This window comes from Scardinius erythrophthalmus, assembly GCF_964197995.2.
Source record: "Scardinius erythrophthalmus genome assembly, chromosome: 23".
Taxonomy (NCBI): Eukaryota; Metazoa; Chordata; class Actinopteri; order Cypriniformes; family Leuciscidae; genus Scardinius; species Scardinius erythrophthalmus.
The window spans coordinates 21,725,553-21,752,821 of record NC_138243.1 but is presented as its reverse complement, the minus strand read 5'-3'; the positions used below and the strand labels follow the sequence as shown (position 1 = coordinate 21,752,821).

General features: G+C 39.5%; 2 protein-coding genes across 8 annotated transcripts in view; one reads left to right on the top strand and one right to left on the bottom strand.

Annotated features, from left to right (window-relative positions):
* Window positions 1-365: 365 nt before the first annotated feature.
* Window positions 366-2,588, top strand: zar1l (zygote arrest 1-like). The gene is made up of 4 exons (XM_081354997.1): window positions 366-1,145; window positions 1,716-1,808; window positions 1,881-1,955; window positions 2,037-2,588. The coding sequence occupies exons 1-4, from the start codon at window positions 513-515 to the stop codon at window positions 2,178-2,180; spliced, it is 945 nt and encodes a 314-aa protein (XP_081211123.1). The 5' UTR covers window positions 366-512; the 3' UTR covers window positions 2,181-2,588.
* Window positions 2,589-2,703: 115 nt separating this feature from the next.
* Window positions 2,704-27,269, bottom strand: part of fryb (furry homolog b) — a 67,244-nt gene continuing 42,678 nt past the window's right edge. For 3 of the 7 annotated variants that reach the window (XM_081354960.1, XM_081354962.1, XM_081354963.1), the window contains exons 28-61: window positions 26,870-26,980; window positions 25,857-26,011; window positions 25,641-25,740; window positions 25,204-25,375; window positions 24,708-24,964; window positions 24,302-24,448; window positions 24,041-24,209; window positions 23,266-23,356; window positions 23,023-23,105; window positions 21,879-22,029; window positions 20,632-20,735; window positions 18,697-18,882; window positions 16,721-16,922; window positions 16,080-16,231; window positions 15,782-15,969; window positions 15,562-15,656; window positions 14,783-15,390; window positions 14,102-14,199; window positions 13,448-13,624; window positions 13,207-13,347; window positions 12,923-13,105; window positions 11,647-11,811; window positions 11,402-11,476; window positions 10,962-11,129; window positions 9,346-9,543; window positions 8,024-8,170; window positions 7,648-7,808; window positions 7,339-7,549; window positions 6,598-6,747; window positions 6,362-6,460; window positions 5,932-6,015; window positions 4,704-4,814; window positions 4,402-4,604; window positions 2,704-4,131 (exon numbers count right to left, since the gene is read on the bottom strand). In XM_081354960.1, the coding sequence (XP_081211086.1) occupies window positions 3,873-4,131; window positions 4,402-4,604; window positions 4,704-4,814; window positions 5,932-6,015; window positions 6,362-6,460; window positions 6,598-6,747; window positions 7,339-7,549; window positions 7,648-7,808; window positions 8,024-8,170; window positions 9,346-9,543; window positions 10,962-11,129; window positions 11,402-11,476; window positions 11,647-11,811; window positions 12,923-13,105; window positions 13,207-13,347; window positions 13,448-13,624; window positions 14,102-14,199; window positions 14,783-15,390; window positions 15,562-15,656; window positions 15,782-15,969; window positions 16,080-16,231; window positions 16,721-16,922; window positions 18,697-18,882; window positions 20,632-20,735; window positions 21,879-22,029; window positions 23,023-23,105; window positions 23,266-23,356; window positions 24,041-24,209; window positions 24,302-24,448; window positions 24,708-24,964; window positions 25,204-25,375; window positions 25,641-25,740; window positions 25,857-26,011; window positions 26,870-26,980 (5,601 nt within the window). In that variant the 3' untranslated portion in view covers window positions 2,704-3,872. Of the gene's footprint in view, window positions 4,132-4,401; window positions 4,605-4,703; window positions 4,815-5,931; window positions 6,016-6,361; window positions 6,461-6,597; window positions 6,748-7,338; window positions 7,550-7,647; window positions 7,809-8,023; window positions 8,171-9,345; window positions 9,544-10,957; window positions 11,130-11,401; window positions 11,477-11,646; window positions 11,812-12,922; window positions 13,106-13,206; window positions 13,348-13,447; window positions 13,625-14,101; window positions 14,200-14,782; window positions 15,391-15,561; window positions 15,657-15,781; window positions 15,970-16,079; window positions 16,232-16,720; window positions 16,923-18,696; window positions 18,883-20,631; window positions 20,736-21,878; window positions 22,030-23,022; window positions 23,106-23,265; window positions 23,357-24,040; window positions 24,210-24,301; window positions 24,449-24,707; window positions 24,965-25,203; window positions 25,376-25,640; window positions 25,741-25,856; window positions 26,012-26,869; window positions 26,981-27,269 lie in introns of all 7 variants that reach the window. The other 4 variants (XM_081354961.1, XM_081354964.1, XR_014029312.1 and 1 more) reach the window with 3 other exon arrangements.

Here is a 27,269-nt window from a genome sequence, read left to right as displayed (position 1 = left end):
AATATTTATTTATTCATTATTTAAATTTTTCTGTGATAAATATTTTTTTTACAGTGCAAATATTCAATGGTGTCTCTTAATTATTATGAGGTCATAATAATTACATATATAATAATTATGCAATAATTTAAAACATGTTGAAATGAAATAGTAAATTTGTGTTACATTCCAGAAATCATCTTAATTGAATTCCATAAAAAAAAAAAAAAACTTGCAATTTTAAAAATAAAGGTGAAGTGAAGTTGTGGAACGTGCGTTGTCACTACCTGCCTTTTCATATAAAATACAGTCTGTAGCCTACCCAACTGCATTTTCAACTCATGCTAAATTAAATATATAAAACAGGGAAAGACTGCCGATTCCTAGGGATCATTACTGCTAATGCGTCATATTCGTATTGCTGAGCCACGCCCACATGTGATCGATGCTGCTAATTAGGTCGCGTCAATTAAGGTGTGTGCTCAGGAATATCATAAATATTCAGCAACGTCTTTACTAATGATTACGCCACAATGGAGGAGTATCTCATTCCACCTTACAACTATGGAGGGTATCCTGGCTATTTTCCCTTTTACCCCGGCAACGCGAAATTTAAGCAGCAAAACTGGAATAAAAAGGGAAACAATTTGTATGTTGCGCCAGATGCCCCCGATTATTTTGACGTTTATAAACGCGCGCAGTTAAAAGCGATACTTTCTCAGGTGAACCCGAATCTGACCCCGCGCCTCCGCAAGGCCAACACTAGAGAGTTCGGTGTGCAGGTAAACCCAAAGGTAGACGCCACTGTCCAGTGCTCACTCGGCCCAAAAACGCTGTATTATCGCGGCGATAAATGGGAGTCACCGAGGACGCCGTCCATCAACCCACTGAAACTGAAACTGAAAGACACTCTGCCCAGCACACCTGTCAACTCCGTTCGCTTCTCCCGTCCCGTCGCCATCTACTCCCCCGTCTTCGACCGCAGGATTTTCTCCTTGACCACGACTGCCGGTGAACGTAAGGACGATGGCGGGGATGAGAGCAGCAAGACGGACAGTGAGACGGACGACGACGACGACGAGAAGTGTAAACTGGATGAAACCACGCACAACGAATCACGGCAGGGGAAGTCGTTGATTCAGCGAAATAAACGGTCTAACTTTCAGGTGTGTTAAGGGCAAAGGTTTAGCATGGCAACTATTTTCTCCCTAAAATACAATGGTTATTCTGTGAAATTAGGTGACTTGGGCTTGTAACTGATACTACGTAACGTTAGTCAGATTTGGAAATATACAAATTATTAGTGTAATTATTTATCCCCCTCCCACTTTCAACATGAATATGTAAAGTTCCTTGAAGTGATATTCACCAAATTTGTCATTACTTGCCCTCAAATTGTTCCAAACCATTTTCTTCTGTTGAACAACTTTTTTGAACGTCGTTAACCCGACAGTTGACAGCACCCATTGACATCCATAGTTTTTTTTAATAACATTTATTTTATAAGTAGCCTACTATGCAAGTCAATGGGTGCTGTCGACTGTTTGGTTACCAACATTCAAAATATCTTTTTGGTCAACAGAAGAAACTCATACAGGTTTGGAACAACATGAGGGTGAGTAAATGATAATTTTCTTTTTTGGGTGTAGCTTACTATGCCTTTAAAATTGTGTACACATGGAGTTTTGGTAAACCATTTATTTTGAGTTGTATTCTAACAATTTATTCTTATTTAGTTTCTGGAGCAGAAATATGGATTTTATCACTGCAGTAAGTGCAATATTCGATGGGAAAGTGCATTTGTGTGGTGCATCTCGGGAACCTCCAAGGTAAAATGCAGTGACTTTAAAAAACATTTAAACTTGAGGTTCAAACCTAATTAAATGGCATCATTCCCACAGGTGTACTTCAAACAGCACTGCAGAAAGTGCCAGGCGGGACTGAATCCATTCAGGGTTGAATCCATTCAGTGCCAGGTAGGAGTTGTCGATAGTAATTGTGCACTTATTTTGAAGTTGTTTGTTCAATTTGACCTTGCTCTGTTTGACCTCTACCAGGTTTGCTGCAAGGCTCGCTGCTGCTGTGAGCGAAAGCAGAGGCACATTGACCTGCGTCGTCCTCATCGTCAGGAACTGTGTGGCCGCTGCAAGGGCAAAGGCCTTTCCTGTGACACCATCTACAGTTTCAAGTACATAGTCTAAATGTTCAGGTGTATAATGATGTGTTTTAGAATCTGTATTGGTGGCCCATGTGACATTGGGTGGGATGTATTGTATTTTTGTATTTGTATAAATGTGCAAGTTTATATAACCTAATAAAGTATATCAGCATAATACTAGAGTCTGTGAGTGTTTCTGCTTCGTGAAGGACTTAAGAGCTCAACCAAAACTTAAAATGTTATGTGTTTTCCCTTATTTCTTTCCAAACTTGTAAAATGTTTTTCTGCAGAACACTAGTATGAAGAACTGTTTTTGACCATGCAATGAAAGTCAATGGGGTCCAAAACACCACTATCATTGTATGGAAATTAAGATCTTGTTCCACAATTTAATTATGGTAGTGCATAATGGAATATTATTTTGCTCAAGATTATGCATGCATAAAACCCTAAGATTAAGCGTCACTGAAATAATTGCTTTAATTTGTAGACTGCAAAATCACTATCCTTTAAACACCAGAATTTCCTCATTTCTTATTGAAATGAACAACAAACTGAAGAATCTCAACATGAAGAAAGCACAATTTATTTCACAAAAGCTTTAAGTATTTACACAGTGAACGAAAAGAAACCATTTTCTCAAAGAAGCTTTACAATGTGCAATCTGTCTAGGCATGCACTAGAGAAAGACTAATCTTCACGTGATGCCTCCCTTTTCCACTTTATACAAATAACGTTTTAATAAAATACACTTTTAATAAATACAACTCGAAAGTACAATGATGCATGCTTGGCAACTTGAACCGACAAAGAACAATTTCAAAAACTACGTTCAACACACTGATTTCTTAAATACAAATTTACCCTAAAGGTGAGCCTGTGTTTGGCGTAGCGCAGGATGTCGATTGGAAAAACAGCCAAACAATCACTTATCAGCACTTGAAGTAGAATCAGGTTTAGCCGTAGCTTCTCAGTTTTATGAACAAATCGCTGAATGTCAGCGTGTCTTTGTGCAGGTGCGGAGGCTGATATTTAGCGGTACGTAAGTGATGGACAGGTTCACAAAGACACAAGCTCTCAGCTTTAAACAGTTACAAGTATCATGACGATGACCGACGACATACAAATAGCATCCTTTGTCCCTCCTTCATTTGTGCGCCGTGTCCTGTTCGCTTTTAAAGACAATCTTGAACAGTTACAGTAGAAAGGCATCCGTTTCAATGATCCATCATTGCACATTCCCCATGTTAACAAACAAACCAAGAAGAAGTTCTCACTCAGGTGCTTCCTTTCCAAAAAGGCAGCTTTTCTCAGTAGCAAACGGGATATATTTTTCTCCTCGTGATTTACGACATGAAACGTCAACGTAGTGCAATAATTAAAAGATGCGTTTTAGTGACTCAATCCAAGGAATCTCGCAGGAGCAGCTCAGTTTCTCCATTATTGCTGCACTTTTGAGGACCCGAGGACACGCTCACTCTCAGGAGCCCCTTCCTATTTAGTACAGTCAAGGATGCTCGTGCAAGTTTCCCTAAGAAGGGCACAATTTTATGTGTTAAACCCTCAAAAGGGTGGCAGCACTCCCAAACGTCACACTGGATCTGGCCTGGAGCGGGTGGCAGGAGTGGAGGATCATGGGATGAGGGCTGGTGCAGGAGAGGTTGGGTGACTATGGAGGGATCCAGTGGTCGGGGGGTCCAGGCCAGGGCTGGTCTGGGGTGCCGCAGGCTTCCTGTCAGAGACTCAAACCGGACACGCTGGAGTCGAGGAGGCTGGATGAGAACACCTGGTACCCCTGGGCGCGACGGATCATGTCCCGGATCTCTCCGTTGAGCTCCATGATCTTTGTGCAGACCTCGGACATGTCCTTGTTCGAGCCGACCAGTGCAAAGGTGCCAGTTTGGCCCAGAGTCTGGTGCCGGAAGTAGACGTTGAGGAGAGTCTGGATCTCGTCCTCTGAGCCACCGCCGAAAATGTCATTTGGCCACATTCGTCTAAAAAGCAGAAGAAAGTTATATAACAGTAATAACATTTTGATACCATTTCAAATTCCAATTTCAAGACCACAGTAAAAACTAACATGCTATTAAACACCAGTATTATTGTTAAAGAAAATGAAAACATTTTCATTAACTGAAATAAAAACTAACTTGAGTGGGGAAAACTAACTAAACCTAAAATACATTTTTGTTTTATTTCCTCATTGTTGTCTTTACCACCTAATTAACAGAGTTTTGTCTCTCCCTAGTGGTGTCATAGCTTACCTGCACTCTTGAGTGTAGCGGATGGCCATAGAGAACTCGTTGTTGTTCAAGCACTCCAGGATGGCCTGTACAGCTGCCTCTGAGCTGGGGAAGATGGGCTGGGAGCCGTGCCTTTGCCGGTCCACTAGATCACCAGCCAATGAGGCTTCAGCTAGCCGCAGGCAGTTCTTCAGATCGCTCAATTCCCGAGACATGTTCCAAAGCTACAGATTGAAAGCACACGATTAAGGGTAAGGTTCGAATCAAATCAATCGGATCATGACCATGAGGTGTCTCAGTGGGGTCATAGGTGCATTGTGTACCTCTGGCACAGAGCTGATGGTGTTCACTTGTCCTATAAGTTTACAATAGGACTGAAACAGCAGGAGGAGCTGGAAGTGAAGTTTGTACAGGCGCTGACACAACTCCAATTGCTGTGGACGATACGAATACATTAATAACATGATATAACAAGGAAATCACACATATGAACAGCCACGAAAAATAAAGAGTGTGTTTATATGCACAAAAAATGCTCATAACAATACAAAAAATTACTTGTTTTATGAAAACCATGTTTACATTTTTAAATGATTCATTACTTCTACAGTCTTCAAAAACATTTGATATGATCTTAAAAGTATGCTTACTAAGCATAAGTTTGGGTAATATCATGCATGTTAACACACTCGCTGAACTGAACGCATGTGCTAAACTATAAAGCTGTAAACACAGATCACTCACTCTAACAGATGAACAAGAAAGAGAACTGTTCTTAGTTTCAAACTTACAGCCAGAGTTTCCATTTGCTGCAGAGCAAGCATGTCATAAAACAGGAAAGAGTTGAGAAGGGAGAAACAGACAGCATTAATACCCAGCATGCAATCTGTGAGACTGAATATGTGCCACTGTGCTCAGAAATCCCATCCACATAATTAGAAGATTAGTGCCTGTCGCATTCAACCCAACCCATATAAATCATGCAGAGGATGACAAGAAGAAAGCGCACCGAGTGACAAGAAGAGTAGTGAGGAAATAATGCATTGCATACAATACCATTTAAAAGTTTGGGGTCAGTAAGATTTTTAAAAGAACTTAATGTTTCTATTTAGCAAGGATGCATTAAATTGACCAAAAGTGACATTTATAATGTTACAAAAGACTTTTGAACTTTCTATACATCAAAATGTAAAATGTATCATGGTTTCCACAAAAATATTAAGTGCTGATAATAATAAGAAATGTTTATTGAGAACCAAATCAACATATTAGAATGATTTCTGAAGGGTCATGTGACACTGAAGACTGGAGTAATGATGCTGAAAATTCAGCGTTGTCATCACAAGAATAAATTACATTTTAAGATATATTAAATTGTAATCTTGGTGATCATAATATAATTATTTCAAACACGTTAAAAAATCATAACGACCATACCGTAACGAACAAATCTATCAGAAATTACTGTGTACATATTATGAATGTTGGTTTCATGTAAACAATGGCAAGATGGAAGATTTCATTTTAAAGGGCACAGACAGCAGCTTTCACCTTCTCCTCAGAGTCTCCAGGCTGACAGGTGATCACACCATCATCGGGATACCTCGGAAATGTGGACCTGCAGTTCTGCAACCACTGTTGAAAGAGGAGAAAGTGGATGTGCTTGACTAAATTCAAAACAGCTGTCTCACAATTAAAACATAAGTAATTTTGTGCAAAACCCGACACCATGATGGGTGTTACAGCTGCCAAGCAGTTCTGTGTGAGTTTAAGTAAATGTAAATTGATGGGATTTTTTTTGCCTGGTTCATAATCCATCAAGTCTGATCACTTAGAGAAGAATTGGCAAACCTCTACTCTTAAAGACGCATGATTCAAAGTCTCATTCACGTTTGTAGAATGAACTATTTCAGAAACTCAATTCAATGTAGCAGCTTCCAGTGGTCCTGTTTGAGCAGCCTGACAGGTTAGAATGACTTACTGAGACAGCGGCTTCCTCCCGGGTGTTATATGTGTCCAGATACTCCTGAAGCTCAAGAACACTGAACTTCATCTTTTCTAGAAGCCCATATGAAACAATCTACAAGAGGACAGATGACATAAAAGACAAAAAAAATACTTTCTGACTTGCAATTTAAAAGTTTATATACAAAATGATTCTCAATAATTTGTTAGGAGAGGTCCCTGAAGCACGGCTGGGGAGGAATATTCACTGACCGTTTCTGCGTCCACATACAGCGTGGGACAGTCTGAGCATAAGGCCAACATCTCTGATGATCGCACAAATTTTGACCCAATTCCCCTCAGGCCGTCTCCAAGGTAACAGGCAGCATCGCTGGTTAGGGAGCAGAACTTGTTTTGGATGTTCTGTAGAGACAAAAATGAATTTTAACAATGCTAATTGTAATAAATACTTATGGGCTTCTAATTAACCAGTGTTTCCAGTTAAATATGTAGACTCTGGTGGCCTGTCACAATCTAATCTGTCCCGCCACAGTTTCATAATAAACTGAAAATATTTTTACACTTCTCATGATAACATAAAAGGTCTGTACGATTATGTTTTCCGCCAAAATAAAAGCTTGAGGGTTTAACTCTTGCAAGTGAAAAATGAAGACCAAAGTATTGTAATTTGTCTACAGTAAAGTAAAATAATTGCAAAAAATTACTTCTAATTTACATTTACAGTACAGTTGTATTACAATAGTAATATACAGTATTACTTTTGTTGGTATGAGAATAATAATAATATAAAGGCATTATTATTATTACTATCCTAATAGTTTGGCTTCCTATAACACCAGTGTGAACTGAGACACTATATCATGAACCACGAAATAAGGACAGAGGTCCACCCCCCCCCAGTCTTACAAAATCATGTGGGAAACACTGATTTAGCAATTATGAATATACATTTTCAAACAGGACTGCTTTGTGTACATATAAGGGTGATGTTACCTGAAACATTGCAGAGAAAATGTGGAAGGTGTAGACGGCACAAGACCCATCTGTATCACACAACAGCTGGTTAATGTGACTCCGCCAGGCTTCTTCGGCATCGTCACACACTGTGGGCTGAAATGCTGCCAAGATGGCAGAGAAAAATGGGGAGGGTGGAGGAGGAAAGCCCAGCTCATCCAGATCATCTCGGTCCTCCCCAAAATGGTAGCTACGGAAACCAGAAGAAAGGATGTTACCCTTAAATAACCATTCCAGTTAGCAGTAGTCTAATGCTTTAAAACTGTAGTGAAGTGTATCAGTATTAACCTGGGCAGGGAGTTTGGGTTCTGGTTGATTCCAGCTCGGTTTTGTTCTGCAGGAAGTTCCAGATTCGTGCTAGAGCCACAGTCAAACCTCACTGGCAGCTCATTCACACCGAATGGCAGGTCGTCCTCTTGGACATTTGACTCCTCGTCTTCTGGTAAAACCTGTGAAGATGTGAGAAGATCATTATTGATCTTCTCTCCTCAAAGTTTATGTTCTTAGTAAATCTAAATTAGTCAGTAATTAAGTCTCACAAACATGCCAGCAATAGTTTCAAACAGCATGTTGAAGCAGATGTCAACACATCTAGCTTCGAGGTTTGCTGCTATTTGGGCACGTTGAAGAAGCTTTAATGGGCTAAATTTAATTTGAAACATACACGCGGCATGATGTGGTCATCTGGAAGCGATGTTCCCAAGCAAGGTGTTGCAGCATTAAGGGAATTTGGGTCAGCTGATGTGGTGTCATAGGAAGTGGACAGAGAGTCTGTATGATTGGTGTCCTCTGAGGGGGAGAGGTTCATGGTCTGAAATCAGAAAATGCCCAACTTTAGAAAAATACCATTAGGCTGAAACAAACAAACAATAAGACAAACACTAGGTAGTATCATAGACAGACAGACAGATAGTATTATAAGAATACATAGAATGAAAGATAGAACTATAGAACGATAGATCGATAGATTGAACATTAGATAGATAGATAGATAGATAGATAGATAGTAGGGGTGTAACGATATGCGTATTCGTATTGAACCGTTCGGTACGAGGCTTTCGGTTCGGTTTTCGGTACGCATTTTCAAACCGAACCGTTGGACCATTTTTCCTGCTGACCAAAATTTTGTTATTTCAAATGTAGGCGCGTTGCGCGTGGCAAGCACGCTCATGTGAGAGACGCCGGCGCGACCACAACATTGCCCAACATCAAATGGCAAACGTAATGCAAGCGGAACGAAACTGCTCGTTATTATGTGGTTGAAGGACCGTTTATCAGTTTGGACCAGTGCAGCGCGAGCCGATCGTGATCATGCGACACTGTTACTACACAGCGCTAGGAGATCCAGTAAAGAAAGCATTTGAATTCGCCACAGAAGTAATAACATCGCTGCGAGATCTAGTGAGAAACATTCACATTTCTCCGTTACTAACGGATCAAACAGCGCGTGGAAACCAGGAAGAAACATTGTGCCATAAATGATCTATCCAGTGTCCACAGATCAGCAACATTCACCATGGATTTACTGTAGTAACACTAACTGCAACCATGGAATTTTGGCAGGAATAGTAGGCATAATGCCTTCAAGTAACATTGAGTCGGTTTTATTTTGACATTATGAATACAATTGCTGCCCTCAAATGTTAATCTGAACTAAAATAAACCTTTGTTTATAACTACTACAATATTACATTTCATTTTTTCCAAGGAGCTGTTTTGTTTTATATGCTCCTAAGAAGAGTCAATTATAGCTCTAGAATTGCTCAAAGTAAAACAAAATATCATACTTTATGTTAGTTTTAATAAAAAAAATTATAAAAAAAAATTAAATCAAGGAAATTTCTCTGGCATTTCTTTCTTTTTGCTGTATCAAAAACGTACCGAACCGAACCGTGACACTAGTGTATCGTATCGAACTGAACCGTGAATTTTGTGAACCGTTACACCACTAATAGATAGATAGATAGATAGATAGATAGAACATACTAGTTGAGAGTGGGAGAGGCTTTGGCTGGTGGAATTGGACTCTTCCTCAGAGGAGTCATCAGAGTCTTGCTGGGGGTCGTGTAGGCCGATGCAGGGGGTTATGTCAGAGTGCTGGCTCTCCTCCAGGAGCTCAGTCAGGTCTGTGCTGTCCAGAGAGCGTCGGCGCACTCCCCAGTTAAAGTTATCCATACTCTCGCCCTATTAAAACATACATACAGCACTGATTCAGCAGCTATTCTTCCTAGCATGAGCTGATGTTGGGTGTGCACCACTCTGGCCCTCTTAAGACCCAGGAAGTAGACACAACACACTTCTAATCAACCATGCAAAAATGAACAACACGTGCAAACATACAGTAAATACAATAGAACAATCTGAAATATGAAACAATATCTGCCTCTACGTTTAAGGTTTCTGACTTTGCAACTAAAACACAAAATCCTGATTTTAAGGATTTTAGACCAGCAGTTTTCTCCAATAAGCATTTGAAACAATCTGAATTTTAATACTTTTCTCACAAAACAAAAACAAGTAGTGAGGAATGATTTAATATGAATGAAACAAAACAAAAAAATATTCAAATGAGATGCTTCTAACATGAATTTCTATAGTATGTAATATGACATCCATGAATTGAACACATCAAAAAATTCTTTATCTAATCTCTTTAGCAACAGCAGCCTGATAGATGAGAGTCTACATGACTGACACATATAATTCTCAGTGATTCTGAGCAGGAATGGAAACAAGATCTCTGCCATTCTCTATGTCACATGCTAACACAGCTGTTCTTACCTGCAGCTCCTATGGCAGCACAGGAGAGAAAGAGAGAAAGTGTTAGCTACACAGTGAGAATGTCCAGAGGAAAAGCAATGGGCACATTAGTTAGGCAGTCTCTTATCAGAGCAAAAGAGTTAACTCATTATCCAGAGAGAACATGAAAGAAATAACTGAAGGAATAAGGAAATAAAGTTGAAAGGAACTGGGTTTTTGTTAGTAGGGACGGGAATTGTAACTCTGAAATCAACATCTTTTGAGTTCCTAAGTCATTTATTATGTCTATATCTGTATAACTAAAATATATACACACTACACCGGTCACACGTTTGAGGTCGGTAAGATTTTTAAAATGTTTTTGACATAAGTCTCTTCTGCTCACAGTAAAATAGTAATATTGTGAAATATTATTACAATAATAAAAAAAAAAAATGTTTTTTAAAATGTTATTTATTCCTGTAATGGCAAAGCTGAATTGTCAGCATCATTACTCCAGTCTTCTGTGTCACATGATCCTTCAGAAATCATTCTAATATGCTGATTTGGTGCTGAAATATTTCTTATTAATATCAGTTGAAAACAGTTGTTCTGCTTAATATATAACCGTGAAGCCATTTTTGCCAGGATTCTTTGATGAATACAAAATTCAAAAGAACAGCATTTATTTGAAATAGAATTTTTTTTAATGTTATAAATGTCTTTTCTGACATTCAGAAAGTAAAAAAAAAAAAAAAAAAACTTTTCAATTGTAGTGTATATATTTTTAAATCTAACATATTTGAATGTAAATAATAATTTACATTATAACATAAATAAATGATACCAGGTTTTCTACTGACCTCTCCATCTTCCAGCTCTACGTCTAAGAAGTCAAAGTCTCTGAAGACTCTGAACTGCTGCTCTGACGTGGTATCATCCAGGGTGTCCTCCCGGGTCCCATCCTCAGAGGACACCTGACTGGGCTGATGCTCCATGAGGTCCAGATCACCACAGGATGAGAAGATCACCTGAGGCAAATAAACATGACAGTGGAATCAGCGTAGAGTATGCAATTGTCCCATTACTAAGATGCCTTATGAGTCTTATAAGTCTTATACTTCATTTGTTATAGCAATAGATGCACGATAATTGGGGCTTTAATTAATATGAAATAAACACAGATGTAATCTATTATTCCTGCATTCTATAAGACCAAAGTGATAAGCGTCTTTCCTCATAATAAAAAAAAGTATGGTTGTCTACATACAGTGTCTTCCCAGGAATGACAGTGGGGACTCACAGACGGGTTCTTGGTGAGGCCAACTTCCTGTCCGCAGAGTGACAGAACGTTCACCAGCTTCTCTCTCGTTCGCTTCTGAAAAACAAAAGGAAATTACCAGCTGAAAAAGCAGACTGATAGAATCATCAAGATTTTCATAGTATCACAGGTACACATTAAAAGACGATGTTCAGAACAGCCCAAAGAAATAAAAGTTCCCCTCCTTCATACCATGACAGACATGAACAGCATGAAATGTTAGTCACCTGTGATGATTGTGGCCGTTTCCAGCTGACCGGCACCAGGACGGTGTTTGAGTTGGACCCTGAAGAGGTAGAGGATGTGCTACGGGTCACTGCGATCACACGGGCTTTCCCATCTCTTCCTCCAGATCCCTGCAGGTCATCATATCTGCGGCCAATAACCGGTGTCTGGACACAAACACATGAATAAAAACATGTCATTGAACAAACATATATTACAAAAAAAGTTGAACATAGATATGTAACCCCCTACAAAAACATAAGCACACCAGCACAACAACAGGTCCTGAGCACGGACACTCATAGACTCACACTACCTATGAGTCACAGCCTTCCTGTAGATAAACAAGCATGTGTGGAAAAACAGCCTAATTGCTGGACTCCTTATCAGTGTGGACCCACTCCATCTGGACAGGATATCACTGCTTCCATCAGGGTGGATAAGAGGCAAAAACTCAATTCTAGGAACTGAGATGGTTTCCTGTAGTTGCACATGAAGCCACAAGAGGGAAATCATGCACAAAGTTGGCTCTAAGGAGGTCTTTGTTATAACTGGAGAAAGCAGTACTTCTGGTGGTTCCTGAATGGAACTGGAATCATGAATGGGAATGCAAACAGATAGCTTTCTCCAGGTATTATAGACTTCCTTGTTTTAGATCAGATGTCATATTAAATGCAAATGAATATAACCAGGAACTGACTATGAAATTTAACATTATTATTGGACAACTCAAGATTTTAAACAATATTGGGTTGTCCAATAATAATGTTAAATTTCATTTAATTTTGCTTTACGTTATTTGACCTATTTAGTGTCAAAATTCACTAAATTCCCCAAAAGACCACTACCTATTCATTAGGTTTCAGAAGAAACCCTCAGAAATCCTCATTACATCCACCAACACATTAATCTGAGAGGTTATTAATCACAAATGCAGTCAAAACACATCTCTCCGAACTTCCTTTGACTATTATCCTCATTTCTCCACCTGAAAGCAAGCTGAGAACTCGACTTCCCTTTAGCCTAAAATGTACCAAAAACAAAAGGAAAAGGGGCTGCGCCCTTCATGGGATCTGATAACAAATGCATGCTCAAAAACAACAACATGGCCACGCCTGAAGAGGTGAATGAGTCAGAGAACCTGTTGCATGTAATTGCATTGAAAACTGATATTTTGTAAAGCATTAATGGTTTTTGTGCCTTCAGCAAACAAACCCCCCCCCCCATGCATTTCAACAACTGAACGACAAAATATATTGTGCACACTATGTAAAGTACCTCAGATATGTCAAATTGGAATTCCAGTGTCTTTCCTGGCAAGGCTTTAGATGAGCCATCCCACATCATACGGCTAACCTCCAGGTGGGCTAGATCACCATGGGCATAGGACGGCAGGGACAGGCTGGCTGAGCGGGAAACGACCAGCTTCAAAATGTTCAGAGCTTCTTTCCAGTGAACTGTCTATTGAGGACACACACATATTGGTATTACAAATCAGATCAAAATTCTTTCATATTACCAAATTAATCCTACTTCAAGTGGTTTAGCAGAAAGGATCTCACCTGTACAAATTTCTCAATGGTCTTTAGCACCTCTACATTGAAAGGTTTGACCTGAATTCCAACCAAATCCATGTGGCTCAGCAGACTGTAGATGATCTGCAGCAGGGGCTGTTGCATGCTGGGTAATCCTTTATCAAGCAACTATGAAGAGAGGTCAGCTGGTATTAAAACTGCATAAGCAACACCATATCTGCCATTTTGTAATTTTATACTTATATTTAAGCCAGTCAGGACATCTCACCTCAGCCATATATGTCACCAGACTGAGCGTGATGTCAGAGAAAGCCTCGTGCAGGTAGCGACAGACCACATTAACCCACGAGAAGGGGTCTCTGGTGTAGGAACGAGTCTTATACAGGGTCATTACATGAGCCAGGTGTGATAGTTTAGTGTTCTTGTCTTTCTCCTCTAGACACACCTAGAATAGACATCACACCATAAACAGTCAAATACATGTGTAATTGTGTTTCAAAAATAAATATTATTAGTATGCACTGACTACTACTGACATAGCTCGTATATATATATTATTATTATTTAAATTTTTTTTCATATTGAATGTATTTGGGATTTGGGAGCTCATATTATTTTTATACTTGTATGATGTAATGTTATTAATATTTTATTTTTGGTGGCCGATTGTTTATCACATACACAGAATGTATTCTACAACAGACTGACACTTTGTTAATCAAAAATAAGACACTAGAAATATGCAAACTAGCACACTATACATGATAGTTTTCTTGTTACAAGAAAACAAAAGAGTTATGAGTTGGGATATAATACAGGATTAGGTGTTGAGAATGAGTCTTCACTTTCAGGTGTAAATATTAATGAAGCCAAGGGTGTGTTTTATAGTAGGAGTGTGTAGAGAAAAGGAGGCGGGACAGACCTGTGCGATCCTCTCAGCACTTTCTTTACAAAACTGCGTAGGGCTACCGAAGTGTTGCACCAAGTGAGGCAGCAGACAAAGCACATTCAAAGGAAAACCTGAGCAGACAGAAAATAAAACATACAATTATGTGTAAGATCAGAAAACTTGCTAAATATCACAAACAATCAATATTCAACAATAACACTCATAATAGTCCTAACCCTGTCACAAGATTTTAATACAAAAGTAAGCTTGGGTTTTAGGCTTCATCCCTACTACATCAACACATCTTGTTTTGCGTAGGGCAGGCTCAACACTAGTAGACCAATCGTAATGCATATGCAAATAACAAACTGCAATGACATCATCGTTGTCGCTGAAAATTCTAGGTGCTCTATTTCATTTTTTTGGCAGTACCAAACATAAAAAACCATACTATGTTTGCGGAGATGTACAATTGACAATTTAAGTACCAATGATGACTAAGTACCAAATGGCCTATTATTAACATTTAAAACATTTACACACACACTAATTGTTTGGACACAGACAAAGTCTAAAACCGATCGAATAAGGAGTAAAAAGCAATCATAAATACACAGTTTGCCACTGCTTTCAAGTCATTTAGCCACATTAGACCCACAGTATATAAACAAGTTTTAAGACAGTGCCAGTACAAGTATCTTCTCTACTACCCACCTATAGCCTGCGATGTGTCCACCACTGGCACTCGTGAAACAGGCGTGAGCTGACAGAACAACTGAAGCGTAAGATCATTTGTAGCTGGAGAAGTGAATCCCTTTAGGAGCAGCTGTTGCAGTCCGGAAAAGCCACTCCACCTCAGCTGACCCTGGAGCTTCTCTAGTCTCTCCCTGTTCTCCTGCAGATCCAATGGAACCCGAGCCAGCAGTTTGTGAACCAGCCTCAATGACATCTGGTATTCAAATTCAAAGTCCGACTCCATGAGCGACACCGCCACCCAGAAGATGGTGGCGAGCAAGTTTGCTGGGTGACTGGAGTGGGAGGGGTCAGTGATGACACTTGTGTCGGCACGGGTGGAGTTGGAGGACGTGCTGCGGGCTGATCGAGCGAGACACTGTTGGGTACAGGCTTGGATGCGGTCCAACGTGGCACTGCGAGGAGGGTTGGAGGATGAGTTTTCCCCGCTTTCGCCGAACTTTTTGGGGACGGAGTAACTGCGCTGGTGCCTGTTCCGCTCATTAGTCTCTTGGTGCAGGTTCAGCTGCCCTGTGCTCTTACGGTTTGGGTTGAGCTTCCCGCTCACCAGGAAGTCTGGCGATGAATCTCTGTTTGTAGAAGAGACATTGCAGGAATTTACTGAATGTACTGAACAAAAGTCTTATTTTTATTTTTTAAAATCTTACTAATCCCAAACTTTTGAATGGTAGTGTAGTTTATAAAATATTTTACTAGGTTGAATTAGTAGGAAAGCATAAAGTACAGCATGAAATTCTAACCTTGTCAAAGCTGCCATAAGTTCACTGTTGTTCAGACATTCAGCTAAGTTATCCACAACAGACTCCAGAGTAAGTAAAATCTCCATGACGTAACCCTGGAAAGCAAAATAACATTAAAAACTATAGCAAAGAAATTGAAAAGTAAGAGCAAACAGATATATTTGACCAAATGCATTTATTGTATAGATGTTATTTAACACTCTGGTTGATGGATACACACCTGTACTTCATCCCCGTGCTCCCCCACAACCTCCACGAGGCGTGAGAGCAGGTCGGACACGGCGTGGGCAGAGAGGGGCTGTCTCAGGGCTCGGAAGATCTGGAACGAGCGTCCAGCGTAATGGCGGGAGGAGCTGCAGAGGGCCGTCTGCAAAGCAACGTCGCTCAGCTGATGCTCTAGGTGGAAATCTGACACATGACAAAGATGCTGTGAAACCAAACACTGTACCAATGTAATGTATAAAATATTTAATTCTGTCAATATGAAACATAAATGCACTAAAATGTTTGGTAATTACCTGATTTGGACTCCTTGAACACAGAGACCACATGCCGCAGGAAGTTGGTGAGTTGCTCTGCGCTCTTAGAGTTGGGGTTCTTCGGCGTGATGTCTTCGTGGCACCAAAGCGGTCCAAAAGCCCTGAGTAAGGACAGGACAGTACTCCATGCACTGTACCACCACCACCACCAAAATCACAAATACATGAACTACTACTCTCTAACTGCCTGATTTACTGACCCTGGAAAATCCCCAAAAGTTTTGCTGAAGAAAAAATGCAAAAAATATGTGGATAACATATTTATCAAATTGCATGTGTGAGAATTTCAAATGTAAAATAATGAAAATAAATTTAAAATAATTATTTTAGTAAACTAATTAAAGTAATTAGAATAATTTAAAATAATAATAATAATAATAAACATAATAATTAATAATTCAATAAAAAAAGTGTTCTTTGGCCACTAGGGGATGTGTGAGCTTTGTAATATTTGATCGTTGATGCACCATCCATTTTTGTCGTCATTCTGATTATCATTATGCATTCTAGATCAGCATCTGACTCCTCCTTTTTAATGGGAAAAAGACTGATTTGCGTTTTAATCTATTTTCATCTGCATATATTGAAACAACTACTATACATCTATAATTACCACATACCTGGTGGTGAGGAACTCAATGAGCTTGTTGGTTTTCTCATCTGAATCTGTGGAGGACTCGTCCAGCTCCTCCAGGTCAGCTGTAATTTGTGGCAGGTTCCCAATGCTTCCTCCCAGGCTCACACTGGAGGAGGTGGAGGATGAGCTTAGTCCAGAATCTGCCACTGGTGATGCTTGCCACTCTCGCAGGAAGTCAAATCCTCCTGTTCAGACGAGAGTGTGGTTTAGTGATGTAGTGCAAGCAGGTTATAAATAGTACTGCAAGGTCCAGTTTCACAGACAGGACTTAGATTAAGCCAAGATTAGGCTTAATTAGCCTTAATTAGTTCAATTAGGGCATTTAAGTAGCTTTTATAAACATGCCTAAGAAAAAACAGTCAGTGCAAGTTGCTTTCAGTTAAAACAGCTCAAACATTCATTTTAGTCTGGGACTAGGCTTAAGCCTTATCTGTTAATCCAGGGGCAAAACTGTAAATTCTTACACATTTTTGTTTTCCTATTTCTTATAATTGTGTCTGTGGCCTGGTTTTAAAATTAGCCTTAGCTAATTCGTCTATCATGATTTACAGACCTGTAGTCTTTGCTGCAGGTCTGTAAGATAAGCATATGAACCACACTTATCTAAAAAATATCAAAAAAATGTGAGATGTATTCCAAGCTTTAATTGTGTTCATTCAGATATCATTAAACAAGGAAACAAAAACATCAGTGGAGTGCACGCGCAGGATGAAAGATTAAGGGCTAGAAAACCCTAAGTCATAATGCAAATTGGGACTTGGCATAGAGTCTGGCCTAATTACCTCCATCTCAGTCTCTTCTATAGTAGGAAAGACAAACAGCTGCCAAAAATACTTTGAATTCTATGCCAAAGAAAGTTAAATCCTAACCCTTGGGGTTTTTCTTAATAATAGTAACCTACTTCCTCATTGTAAATTCAAGCTGTTTAGTAAATGTAGGTGAATCTTATGCTCAGTAGTTCACACTAACTATGTTTCCATCTACTTATTTTTATGCAAATTTTGGGATATCACATAAAAAAACACTGTATGGGAATGACAAGATGCGCATAAATTCTAAAAATGTGCATAAAAACTAAGATGGAAACACATTTACCGAATAAATTTCTCAATGCGCATCAAAACAGATGCCACTTTTTCGATGGGATGGCATAACTGGATCAACCAGCGGACCGATCTCATTGCACAGAATCTGAAATGCTGTTTGGTAATTTTGAAATGCCTAAGCAAAGTCTGTTGTCAAAGTGGTTCGGTATAATTACCTCCCGAACTGTCTTACATGACTGCCTACCCAAACAGCAAGTACCCACCTCAGAAAGTAAGTTAACATGATCGGGGATTGCGTTTATTGCGTTTTGTATACGCACTCTGAGGAGTAATATATTATACAAACAACATTACTATATATAGTGGCTACTCCTACTGCATCAACTTCCATTTTTCTTAGTCATATTTATCATCAGTTTATCAGGAAACTATGATTTTGTTCTCTTGAGCACATGGGTGCTTCATTCGTAAATGTTTTATGCGTTATATTCCAATTTTGCGCACAAGTTAAATTCGTAGCTTTGGATGGAAACATAACTAGTGACTGCTCTGTGCTGCAGGTGAAGTAACAAAATTAGGTCAGGAGAGTTTAAGGCAAGGTATTTGTGTTTTTTGTGCATTGATTTTGCTGTGCAAGTTGGCAGGACTGAAATGTTGTTGTACAGTTGCTGTATTTAAAACAAAGAATTGTGGGTAAAGAAACAATGACTGTACCCAGGAATATTTCACAGGTTGTCAGGTTCACAAGATCATGTTTAATTTGAGTGTCCACTTTGTCGTTCTCCTGCAGACTTTTGATATCTTGATATTTGAGCACAGTCTGAGATCTTTATATTTTTATGAGCACAGTTTATTTCTTTTTATGTCATGTTGTATTTGAAGCATGGGACTCTGGGTTGAGAACTGATTGTACCTGTGTAGTGGTATTCAGGCTGGTAGCTGGATTTAACAGTAAGGGTCTTGTTGTCACCGATCTCTCTGGTTAGTAACAGGACAGAGGCGATAACCTGGAAATTGTTGTTGCAGGAGAGGGCGATGAGGAGATGCAGGAGTAACCTCTTGCTGTGCTCAAACACCTCCGGCCTGTAATGATCCAAACCTGAGAGGACAGAGATACAAAGGTAAATGAACTGAACTGATTTGAGATGAATAGAACAGAAGCCAGTGAAGTAGACAGGAATGAAACACATTCTGAACATGAACTAAATGACTTTCAAAGGGTGTTCCCATTGTTGTATAACGTGGATAACACAACATACATACATACAGACAGACTAGTGCAGGGCTCTCAAGTCTCACGCATTGGGCGTGAGACACACGCAATTCAACCAGTTCAGACGCTCACACGCCACACTGTGTATTTCTCACGCTGAAAAGGCAATGCCAACCAAGTTGTCCTGCAAGCTTTATATATAACGTTGTATACGAGGCGCAGGCACACAAAGTGAAGTTTCCTGCCGCCAGCACGTATCTCGGCCAGATTGCGTTCGTTACAAGGCAACACAGATGCGCGAACACACAGAAGTTGACGGAACATTCTCGGCCACCGTACGTTCGTTACTAGGTAACCAACAACATCGCGTGAACACACGTCGTGATGGAGAAGATAAGTTGGAAGAAAGCTCGTCTAACATTTTTAGGCTAGAACATTTAATATATAACCCATCGTTTACATTATTATTGATGCAGTCAAAAACTCTACAACTACTCTGCAACCAGGCCAGAAGCTTTGGCTCAGTTTGGCTAGCTTACGTTTTCTTAAACTAAGGGAATGTTAGTGGGTATGGGAAGGAATGAAGATGTATTTCTTCATTTTATTTTAAATACATTTAAATTTGTTAATTTTATTTTATTTTAAATTATATATTATACTGTATTAATAGTCTTTCTAGTTACATTAAGGCTACATGTATTAAAGCAGAGTGCCCTGGGTAATATTTTATATCCTGTCAAAACATACATTAATCATTGCCATTGCATTTGTATTTTTCAAACACAAAACACATTTCATAAGCTGGAGTGTGAACTCTTGTGTACACACACACACACACACACACCTTAATAATACTCTAATATGTCATTTGTTCACAATGTCCCATGCACCACACAATAAATAATTATACCATTTTGACTAGACACATTCAAAATGCAAAAAGATTTGTTTTTCCAAACTGTTTGGAGCAATTTGTTATATTTTTGTAATTTTTGTATAACTTATTTGTAATTTTGAAATATAACATTAAAGAGTATATTTGATGTGATGAATTGCTCTGTCATTTATCAGATTTACCAGTTGTTATAATTTCAATTTGGGCTGGTTAATTATGAACAATGGGTAAAATTGGGGGGCGGAGACATATGGGGGCGGGGCTCCATTAGGGCTCCTCCCCTAACCGCATGTGATCTCACTCCAAGCTTTTGGTAAAACTTGAGAGCCCTGCTAGTGCCTCTAGTCAAAAGACATAAAGAGAAACACATTGTTTGGCTGAAGGTGCTGATGACATAAAGAGTCAAAGAGAGATAAGCCATGAGTAGATGGCATTTCGCCAGCCCTCTTTCTTTCCTTCTCCTCCTCATTTTCCATTACAGACATTTTTCACATTTTTGACATTGTTGTGCTGGTTATTCAGACAGCCTGCTGGGGTGAATTAAAGTGGAGAATGCGGGAACTATATAGACCAGACAAAAGATGTGCGTTCTCACAGCGAGAGACCCAGACACAAACACACACTCCTTCATAGTTTTTTTTTTTCAGCTAAGAAAAGAGTAAACACTGGACAAGGGGTTCCCCCACATTAATAACATTGAAAAGAAAGAGAGACAAAGAGATAAAATAAAGAGTGCTTACCTAGGAAGAGAGCATGAAGAAGCAGCGGCAGGTGTAGGGCCCAGTCTTCTCTCACACTGTGGTCCACCACCATCTCCGTCATGAAGATCACAGCTATGTTGCACCTGTCAGAATACAGCAAGAACAGTTTTAAGGCCAAATCACACGGCACCGACAGACACAGATCAACACTGACAGTCACCAGATCACAGTACGTCACTTCTCAGATTCCAAGACCGACCCTCGCCGATTCAGCATTTTCAATCGGCAAAAATGAGAGGGGTAACAGGGGTAACACACTCATCCAACAAAACCCCAAAAAAGAGTCTGTTGCCGCCAGTTGGCGTCGTTTGGTGCAGTGTGAACTGACCTTTCGGCTGAAAGATATACATATTCAGTAACTGCATTCATCGAATTACTTTTACAATTCACAATCTTTGTGAACAAATATTGTCCAATATTGCATGCCCTCTCATCACTATTGCATCTATAAAGATGGTAAAAGGGCCTAAAATGAAGGCATACAGAGTCAGGGAGAGCTGTGACCATGAATCACCAAATAAAATTTAAGATCCATGAAATTGCAGACTGGTATAGACAGATGATCTCTTCATTTGGCTTGTGTATAACCAGACAGAATACACAAAGGAGAGTTTTTAGCAGATATTCCTGCTATGCAATTGTGCCCATATTTTCAATAACTTCACCCGAGTTTGATGTATATCTTGCTGTTCTGATGTCAGTGCGAGTCTGTACATATCTGATTAACTTGACAGATGGTTTATGAAAATGTAAAACACGTTGATGTAACACCCTCTGATGCATGCCTGACCGCCCATTCCTCCCTCCCGAAAAAAATCACTGAACGTCATAAGGATGCTGGTAAGAATCACTGTTATGTCATGGTAACGGAACAACAGTTCCTCTCTTGTAAACAAAACAGAGCTGAGGGTAACTGCTGTAAAATGCCAGAGCAAACTAACACAAGTGAGTTTTATGGGATTGGGTAAATAAAATTCATCCGCTGCACATGAACAAAACAGACTCTGTAAAGATGACTTTATTGTATGAATCCATGTGTCTTTGTAAATGTTTTCCAAGTCATGTATGTGTGAGGAATTTTTGTAGGAGGGTAGTAAAAGTTCAAACACAAAAGGGACAAAATTACTTCGAACATTTAAGACCTTTCATAAATCTTCTGTTCGAATAAGTCTGACTTCATGAAATTGCAAAGGAAGCAAAGAGTAGATTAAAAGTTTGGGCAGTACCTGTGAAGAGGTCCCCGTGGGGTGATGGTCTCGGGCAGGTAGTCCACGAGCGGGGCCCAACAGCCTCCATTTACGGGCATGGGGAGAGGCTGAGGTCTGTTACTCTCCAATACACTGATCAGCCAGGCAGCATATGGAGGTAGAGGGTCATCTGCCAACACACACAATTGGCATAAAAAAATATATATAGACATCTTCGTAAAACAGGACCCTAACATGAACAGGTAAACAAATCCAAATCAATTTAGCACCACTATACAACATTTGACCACAGAATGCTTTGATTAGTTTCTGATTGGCCAATCTGATAGTCTTTAGTTTCACATACAGTTAATATTAAATCTGTAGTTGAATAAACTGAATCTGAGTTTCTATAATCGAAATCAATCAGGAAACATTTCTAAAATCCCTCCTGCAAATTTCTACATTCATGTAGTATAATATAATAATATTTAATCTTTAGATTAATTTTAAAGAATTGTAATAATTCTAAATAAACTGAAAATCTATCATTTAAAAAATTATGTAAAAAGAATGAATTGATTTTAATAAATTATTAAATTAAAGAGAAATTTCAGTCTGTCAATTCATATGACCATTTGGTGTGAGGAGTCGTTTTAGAGCACATCATCCAGTCAGATAATCATTTCTCTCCATTAGAGATGACATGTTGCCACCCGTCCATCAGCTGTCATGACAGGTATGTAGAGAGGACAAAAGCTGTCGGCTCCCACACCCAAATCACAAATACAAGTGCACAACTGGCTGACACGCAAATAGTGAAAATACATACAGACAAAAGGATGCAATGTGACCTAAATTTCAGAACCGAATTCCTTAAAACAGAGGCTTAATGCCGTACTAAGCATGTATTTTTGGTAAATACAGTATGTGCTAACTGGTAAGTCACATGTACAGATATCAGCTGTTAGAAATCTACAGCTGTAAAACAAAGAGTGTAAATGTATCCTCAGCTACATGTGTCAGTGAGTGGACTGACAGCTGTGAACCATCTGTTGCTCTGTTCTTGTAATCTCAGGGATTACTGGCAGTAACCTATAAAGTCTGGAGGTGCACAGAGGGCTTGTGAATCAAAAAGACGTCCATAACTACGTCCATAATACAGGTCAGATGAAGAACTTACTCTTCTCCTCATCATAAGAACCTCCTGAGCTGTTGCTGTAACGTGATTCCAGGCGGTTATGAGCCCGTGCTGCGTTGCTCAACCTGAGTAAATGTGTGCACAAATCACATGTTAGGGAACACAGAATGCACATGCATCCTAAAATGCATATTGACTTAACATGTATTCACTGGCTGTTTAACAACCAAGTAGCTAAATTATTATTATTATATTTTAATCTCAGTTGCATAAAGAAAGATGCACCTCTCTACATTCTCTCTGGTGATCTTTGCCTCATCTGTCTCCTGGAAGTTTTCATGCCCGGCCACTATTGTATTACTGCTAGATGTTGTGCCTTTGCAAACAAACAAACAAAAAACCCAAATTAATTTAACATTAAGTCAGAACCATGCGTTTGGTTATGAGATTTACAGCATTGGATACAACACAGGGTTCGCCAGTAAAGATGTCACAAAGCCAAAGAACTGTCACTGCTCGACTGCTAGTCACAACTAGTACTACATTTATTAATTTATAGAATTAATTATTTAATAATTGAATAGTTCATGCAATAATTTACAGATTATCGACCATTATTATAAAAGTTGTAAATTATTATAAAAGTAATTTCATGTTCACTAGTTTCAAAGTTTTTCTTAAAAATGTAAAGATTTAAAAATTTAAATAGAAATGTCACCAGACCAAGTAAAGATCAGGGTAACACTTCATTTTAAGGTGACGTATACATTACTACATTAACTTACTATAGAAATAACAATAACTTAATGCAATTATAAGTAACTAACCCTAAACCAAACCTAACCGTAACTCTACAGTAAGCACATGAAGTTAATTGTACTTACTCAATTAACTACTGAGTAATATTAATGAAACTATGTGATCTTAAAATAAAGTGTAACCAAAATCAGTACTGCAGGCAGACATAAACCCTGTTGTTAAGTCCTGTAACCTGGGGATAACCAGTAGTAATGGGAAAATCATCTAGGCATCTCCAAGTGGGGGATCATATGTGCCTCACCTGAGGCCACAACCGAAGTCTTGTTGCTGGCAGCAAAGCGGTAGAACGGTGGGTTGTCACAGTGTAGAACCACTGGGTTTACTGGGTCTGTCTGCTGAAGCTCAAAGAGCAGCTCCTCCATGGTTTGAATGGTGTTATTCCGACACAGAAATATCACCACTTTCTTAATCTAAAAACAGTTAGAGACAAATTTAGTCCATTATTTAGATCTAATAAAATGACCATGTGGGTTAAGAGTTTTTGTATGTGTGTTTTCCTTACATATGGCAGCAGTGTGGTGTCGCTGCTGACTCCACACAAGCTTATGAGGAACTGCAGCGTTATTCTCAAGTTGTTACTCCACTTGTCATTGGACACAATAGCATTCCAGGCGTTCTCCATCTCAGGACCTGGAACTTCGTCTCCATACTAATAAAAAACCCCAACAACAGTAACATCTTAGTTGACTGTAGAACCTTTAAAGGGGCAATTTTGTACACTTTTACAGCATTGTATTTTTCCCTAACGTTATGTGAGACAACAATTCTTGCATAATGAATAATCAACTCTTTGCAGTCTAGGACAAACAACTGAGATATTAAAGAGATCTAATTCGTGACTTTTCTTTCGTATTGGGTCGAGCCATCACCACAACTGGTATTTAAGCAATAGCCGCAGCGCCTCTTACCTTTGCTGTCATGAACATGAGGTTGTTTAGGACCAGTGAGGTGGCCTGCAGAGAGCCCCAGCCGTTGCCCTTGAGCCTGTGGGTGATTCCCAGGTTGTCGGCCTGCTCACGGGCCTCTTCCTCCGGGGTGCTTGGGCTGGAGGTCGGGGGGAGCAGTCCTGTGTCCACCAGCTCTATGTTGTTCAGCCAGGGCAACAGATAGGTCAGCATGATCTGTCTGCCGTTAGGGTGAGTGGTGGGGAACCTTTGGCTGACCTCTGCATGTGAGAAATGATTGTGGAGGGGGAAAAAAGCAGGCAGGTTTAGCGTTCAAGTTCAAAAGTTGAGCTGCAGTACAATAACAGAGCACGCCTGACCAGGCCCATTCTTTTACACGTAGGTGTTTATTTGCCTTTAGTAGGGCAACACTTTGGTGACACATCCAAACATGTGGCTAAGAGGTATTCCTTGTAAAGCATGAGAAAGTGTGTCACACACGCAGACACGTACACCTTACCTGAGAAGAGAGGCAGGGTGAGTTCAGGATACATGCAGGCCAGCTGGTTTGAGAGCTGGAAGAGAGAGACGCTGTATAGCGGTGGTAAAGGACCATGTGTGCCATACAGGATATTTCCTGTTTTTTGCCCCACAATCCTCTTTGAGTAAACAGACAACTTGGACTCCAGAACCTGAGTGACAAAGAAAATAGAAAATAATAGAACATTCCACTGTATGTCATTGTTTCCCACAAAAATTGTGATTATGAATTAATTCATAGCTTCCATGGAGCTACAGTAGTAATTTATTTATTTTTGGAATAAAAACTTTCTACTTTCTAACATATGGAACAAAAAATTAATCTTTTAGACACTGAAAATACAGGAAAGACAAGTAAAAATCTGAGCGACTGGCTTGAATGAGCCAGCACAAAAAAGGCAAAAAAAGGTTAGGTACCTGCATAAGCTGCATGGATATCTCGTATATCTCTCTGCTTGTGTCAGATGACTTAAACAGCACCAGATTCAAAAGGGTCACAATGTCACATGGATAATTCCTGAAAAGTAAGAAAAAATACAGATAAAAAAAAAAAATTATTATGATGTAAAGTGACATCAAAATCTTGAAATATCATGAAGGGTTAACCATGGCAGTGATGAAGGTTCTGATTACCTGCTACCACACACAGTAGCAATAGCTTTGAAGCATCCGGAAGCGAGCTGGTATGATCCAGTGAAGCAGCGATCCACAGCCCAGTTAAACAGATTCACCTGATCTGGGTTTAGTTCCAGGAGTAAGATAACAACCTCACAGCCAAGCCGATGCACCTGCAGTCCAGGCCAGTGATATAAACAGTTTAAATGTGTTTTTCCCATAGACAAATCCGAATTAAAGTTTTTCCATCCTACTAGTCATTAAAGGGTTATTTCACGGAAAAAAAAATTCTCCAACGTGCGTGTTCACGCAACAACATCTGCTCTCACATCAAAACAACATGCATGCTTCGCTGTGCTCTCGTGAATGTGTGAGCACATACGTGTTGGACGGTATTGTGTTGACAGTGTGTAAGTCAGCTCCTGCTGTCGTGTCAACACAAATTGCATGCATCGTGGTGTTCTTGTGAACGTGCGTTGGAGATTTTTTTTTTACAAAAGTAAATAAAGTTGTAAATTATGTTATGTTGCTTCATAAAATTGAGGTTAAATCACTGGAGTCAGATGGATTACTTTAATGATGTCTTTACTACCTTTCTGGGGCTTGAAAGTGGTAGTTGCTTAGTTGTCAATGGAGAGACAGAAATCTTTCAGATTTCATTAAAAAGATCTTAATTTGTGTTCCGAAGATGAACGAAAGTCTTATGGGTTTGGAATGACAAGGGTGAGTAATTGAAGTAAACCTTAAACTTTAATAGCAGGCCTAAACAAATAAGATTACTCATTATTTTAATGGTTGACAACCCAGAACCAATAAAGTCAATAAATAAGAAAAGCATATAAAACAAAATGTGTTCTTAGGCCAATCCTGACAGGCTTGTTGGTTTAGTTTTAATGACAAGTATTAAACCTGATGCAGGTATTAAAAGCAGCTATAAAATTTTAAACAGGAAGCCTGTTCAGCATCAACAGGTTAAGACAAGGACTACAGCCAACACCTTTCTAGCGATAAAAAAAGAAGTGCATGCATACCCGGAGATCATGGCAGGCTAAGATATTGTCCAGCCACTTGTAGAGGTATCCGTCTGTAGAAAGGCCCACGTTATCGAACACAGGGCCACAACACAGTACCGCTGACATAGCCTGAGGACAAGCAGTGTACACACACAAACACAACATTACATCAAAGGAAATCCCATATCAACACTCAGTGATTTGGAGCATGTGGACAAACCACAGTTCCGACCCATTTCAACATGAATCGTCATCACGAGAAACTTTATACACAAGCTTCTTCTGTCTAAAAGCCCTGATCCATTGTAACACACAGAATTGGATTTTCACGCCTTCTACAAAAAAGAAAAAAAAAGATCAGAGCATCGGGTACCTGCCAACTGCATGCCTGTTTGGACAAAGAGGGTACAGAGAGCTT

What these genes read in the sequence shown, in the direction of transcription:
- zar1l (XM_081354997.1), top strand. Translation starts at nt 513, where the DNA reads ATGGAGGAGTATCTCATTCCACCTTACAACTATGGAGGGTATCCTGGC. An exon ending in ATAAACGGTCTAACTTTCAG is followed by an intron (nt 1,146 to 1,715) that starts GTGTGTTAAGGG and finishes ATTCTTATTTAG; the next exon opens with TTTCTGGAGCAGAAATATGG. An exon ending in TTGAATCCATTCAGTGCCAG is followed by an intron (nt 1,956 to 2,036) that starts GTAGGAGTTGTC and finishes GACCTCTACCAG; the next exon opens with GTTTGCTGCAAGGCTCGCTG.